General features: G+C 29.6%; 1 protein-coding gene across 1 annotated transcript; it reads left to right on the forward strand.

The window, feature by feature from the left end:
- Positions 1-663, forward strand: LOC105783936 (histone H3.2). Its single transcript, XM_012609649.2, has one exon. It carries the CDS (start codon positions 68-70, stop codon positions 476-478), a length of 411 nt encoding a protein of 136 aa, XP_012465103.1. The 5' UTR covers positions 1-67; the 3' UTR covers positions 479-663.
- The last annotated feature ends 4,690 nt before the right edge of the window (positions 664-5,353 follow it).

Here is a 5,353-nt window from a genome sequence, read left to right on the forward strand (position 1 = left end):
AATCCCTCATCGCATTTCACAGCCCCAAACTCACTCTCATTTTCTCAAGAAACAAACAAGTACGCAAATGGCACGTACCAAGCAGACCGCTAGAAAATCAACGGGAGGCAAGGCACCGAGGAAGCAATTAGCCACAAAAGCGGCGCGAAAATCAGCTCCGGCAACCGGTGGAGTCAAGAAGCCGCATAGGTTTAGGCCAGGAACTGTGGCGTTACGTGAAATCCGAAAGTATCAGAAGAGCACGGAACTTTTGATCAGGAAACTCCCATTTCAGAGGCTGGTAAGAGAAATCGCCCAGGATTTCAAAACCGATCTGAGGTTCCAAAGCAGCGCTGTTGCTGCTCTCCAGGAGGCCGCCGAAGCTTACTTGGTTGGGCTTTTTGAAGACACCAATTTGTGTGCTATTCACGCTAAAAGGGTTACTATAATGCCCAAGGACATCCAACTTGCTCGTCGCATTAGGGGTGAGAGAGCTTAGAGTTATTTAAGATTTATTATACTAAATGGATTTCCATGGATTTGTTGTAGGATTGAATATCCAAAACGTGGAGATGTAAAGCCTTTCCTTGGTAAAAGTAGTAATATTATGGCAATTTCAGTACTATATGTTGATGCTACTTTTGGTTCTTTTATTAAAATAAATATTAAATTCATCTTTGTCCACTTTACACGAAGCAAAATGCGTTGCGTTGTGTTATTATCATATATATTTTTATCTTTGTAATGCGGAAATAAATGGTTAGTTTTATATAATCTTATTGAGCCATTTACTGTTATATATTTATGAAATTCATTTTCATTTCAAACTTTTTCTTCCTCCCAAATTATTTTGTTTTTAATTTTAATTTTAAAATTTTATAAGTGTTAAATTAATATTAGAAAATTATTTGGTAAATTAGTAAATATAATTATGATTGATAAAAGTAAATATTGAATTTTAAAAGATTATTTTTAATTTAATATTTCATATTATTTTGAATAGTTTTGGATGAGAGATAAATATGATAATTTGAATATCTTATTATTAAAAAAGATAATTTATTTTAATTTTTATAAAATAAAATAAATTTAATATTTTCTACATTGAGTGATAAGTTATCTACTTATTTTATTTAGCATTTTTTGTTGAAAGTTTTATAATAAGTAAAAATTAAAATGATTATTAAGCACATTTAAAATATTAAATGTTGGAAATCCATTTTCAAATGAAATAAAAATTTTCAATAGATTATTAAACATGCCTTAAGTGTTGAAAAATAAGTATTGAATTTAAGTTATAAAATTTATTTAGTATATTATTTAAAATTAAGTATGAAATGTAATTATATTGTTCGATAAATAATAATTTTAAAGGTAAAATGTTTAAAGGATAAAAATAATTGAAAAAAATTATATTAAGTGATAAGTAGCTCTCGTCTACTTATTTTCAATCTTTTTCATTGAAAAATTTTATCATTTATGTTTTCTTAGTTTGAATTATCAAACATGCTTAAAAATTAAATCATTGTACATATTAATTTTCAGCTGATTTGAATTTTTTGAATAAATTATCAAACAAGACCTTAGTAAAAAATAGTTCAGGTTTTCTTTTTGATTAAATTTTCCATGTGTTTTGATTGTTGGTATAAAATTTTAATATTTTAAATTAATTTTTAATTTTATATATAAATAATTTCCAAAAATAAATATTTTACTTTTAAATAAATCATTGATTTTTGTTTAAAGATTATTGATCTCCTAATTGTTGAATTAAACTATCCTTAATTCAATTAAAAATTAGAGATTATCTTTGTATCATTGCTAACCTTAAATTTTAGATAAATTACTTAAGAATAGTGTTGTTTTTATTTTTATTTTTTAATTTAGTCACTTTAATTAAGATAATTATTCAATTTATCATTTTTGTTAAAATTTCGTTAGTTCACTAATGATTCTTGACATGACACATTAACCCTTTGAGTGATTTAACATTTGACATTTTTTTGACTTTTGAGTTTTGACTAAAACTAAAAACCTCTATAAATAGTCTAAAACATTTTTTTTTAGCTTATTTGTAATCACCACTTCTCAAATTTAGACTACATATAATTGAACTTAATAAACGTCATATTAGTCTTTCAATCAATTTGCTCAATCTCGAATAGACTAATGACATGTGTAATACCTGATTTTGGCCCGGGTAAAAAGGCCCAAATAAATAGTCCAAATTACAAACGGGCCACAAGGCCCAAACCGAAATAAACTAAAATACGGTGGCCCAAATACAAATGGCCCAAAACAAATGAAGAAACCCTTAGGGTTTCCAGGAGGCGACAGCACCGCAAGCTCCAAATCTCTGCTCGATCTTCACCTGCAAACACAAAAATGGAAAGGGAATCAAAGATTGGCAAATCAAAGGAGATTTGATCCTTTATTTCTTTTATTATTATGGCTATAAGAAGCCATTGAACATATTGTAAAAGGGGGGATCCCCGATTCAGAAATCAATAAAAAAAAAAACAACACATGAAGTACAAAAATCAATCAAGAAATCAAAAAGGTTGATATTTCCTCGTTTTATCTATTCTTTTTTTATTTACTAAAATAAAATGAAGTAAAGGGTAAAAGACTCACCACGATTTGCTTCTAAAACGCCGTGGGCGATTGAGGTAACCGTCTCCGAGGATAGACGGTCGGAAACCGAAGAGTTTCTCAAGATTTGGGCCCTCACTATCAATATTTTGGCAATTTTGGGGCTATATTCAGTTTTAACGGTTTGGAAAGGGTCGGATTTGAAATTTTTGGCTCTCCGGCCACCGCGTACGGCGGCGCCGTCGTCGGTGGCCGGCGCGGAGGGCCGATAACTGGCCGATGCCCGGACCCTAGCCGGACGAACTAAGGGGAGAGAGTTTTTTTTTAAGGGTTCTGTTTTTTTTTTTAAATTGGTTTTGAAATGAATTTTTTTTGGAAAGATTGGGGCTTATAAAGGGCATCAAAACAGCGTCGTTTTGGAGAGCCCCCAGATGCCCAAAACGGCGACGTTTTGGGGAGGCCGACCCGAATCTGACCCGACCCAGCCTAGGATCCGCGTGTTTTTTAGCGGAGGGGTAAATTGCGCTTTTAGCCCCTCCGCCTTTAAATATTTTTATAATTAAATTTTTTTATTTTTTAAAATTCGCTCTTTAATTTATCTTCCATTTCAATTTAGTCCTTTTGGAACGACGCCGTTTAGAGGAGAAGGGAAAATTTCCCTTCCAGCCCCTCTAAATTATTAGCGTGTTCAATAAGGTCCTCCAATCTTCAATCATTTGCGAATTTCCCCCAATTTTTTTTATTTTACAGTTCAAATTAGTCCATTTTTTATTTTCTTTATTTAATTATTTATTATTATTATTTTTCATATTAAATTATTTTTAAATATATATATTTTGATACATATTTATATATACATATGCGTATTTTTTAATGTAATTATTTTTTTTATATGTAGCTTTTTTTTTATAAACTATATATATGTATATATTTATCTTTGTATATATATGTATGTATACATATTACTATTTTAACCAATTCTTTTTATATTATATATATATATATGAATATATTTTTAAATGCAAATATATATATTTTTATATACTTTATAATTTATTTTTTTTCTTTTACTTTAATAAATACATCATGTATGTATAAGTTTCATAGCCCAAAATTTATTTGTAAATTATATGTATATTTTAATCTTCATAATTTCCATGTGTGTATTATATGTCTTCGATTTTTATTTATTTTGTTTGCTTTCCTCATTCGAGGTATAATTGTGTTTACATTTAATGTTTTGCATGTCATGGATTATTATTATTTTATTTCGTTTATTTATTTGTTTATATTATTTTTATGCCATTAATGTATTTATTATCGTTGTATTTATAGCATTTGTATATATAATATAACGTTACATCATCTTTTACTCAAATTTAAAATTAGAAAATTTCTAAGATTGAGATAATGCTTGTATTAAGGATTTTCAAGGAAATTGAGCCCTAACGTATTGGGTTCCGATTTTCTTCTTTAAATCCAACGATCGAGCATTTCTCTTTAATCAAAAATAATAACTCATTATTGGAAATTCAACACGTTGTGTCTTAACGTATTGGATGTGACGCATTGATTTCTCGAAATGAAGATTTTTTAAAAATAGTAAAGGAGATATTCCGAGTTTGGGATTCTAAAGGGATCGTGCCCTAACGTATTGGGTGTGACTTCTTAAATCTTGGATGAGTGGATGTTCTTTTATTCTGACCTAATTCATTTTGGGGAAAATTAGAATGTTGTGCCCTACGTATTGGGTGTGGCATTTTTGCTTCTCTGAATTGAAAAGGGTATTAGTATGCAACGTTTTAGTTTTTTAAAAGATTATTTTAAAATTTTCGACCTTAAGACATTAATTAATTAACTAGGTACCAATTTTTGGGCGTAATGGGGGTGCTAATCTTTCCTCATACGTAACCGACTTCCGGACCCGTTTTTTTAAAAAAGAATTCGTAGACCAAAGCCGTTTTAGGTGATCCAATCACACCTTACTAAAAGATTGGTGGCGACTCCCAGTTTTCCTTTTTTAAGTCGACAACCTAAAAATTTTGTTGTTTTCAAAAAAAATGGTTTCGACAACATGTTTAGATTATCTATTATATGAGCTGTCTTTCTATATTACGATCTGACCATGTAATACCACTTAATATTAGTTAAACATTAGGTAATCATTGAGCCAATATTTTCTTTCATTTTGCTTTGTGTGCAAAAACCATTAAAGACAATATACAAATATATTAATGAAACTGATGGATATTTTATTAAACCAATTTGTTCGAAAAATATAAGCATATATAAATAAAAATACTATACCAAGGGAACTAGGTCCCAATAGTCTCCCACTTGTCTTAGTGAAGTAGATGAGTCATATTTCACATTTCCATACTCTCTACAAGTTTCTCAAAACTCTTAGCACTAGAGTCTTGGTAAACAGAACCACAAGGTTGTCTTCTGATGCAATTTGACTACATCCATTATTCCGTATGCTATTGCCTCTCTTATGATATGATACTGTAACAACCCAATTTTTGGGTCTAGTCGGAACAGTGGTTTCGGAACCACAAATCCGACGAGGAAAATTTCAAGGATGAAATTTATTTTAAGGGGGAGAGAAATGTAATATCCCGAAAATTTTTACAGTAAAATATTATCTTTGATATAGTAAGGAAATAAAGTGACAAAAAGGATAATTTTGAGTTATGACAACATTGGGAAGTATATTATGACATATTAATTAAAGAAAGGATTAAATTACAAAAGTGAGAAAAGTTTTGTTATCCAAGAGTAA

Source organism: Gossypium raimondii, chromosome 13, assembly GCF_025698545.1.
Source record: "Gossypium raimondii isolate GPD5lz chromosome 13, ASM2569854v1, whole genome shotgun sequence".
Classification (NCBI taxonomy): Eukaryota; Viridiplantae; Streptophyta; class Magnoliopsida; order Malvales; family Malvaceae; genus Gossypium; species Gossypium raimondii.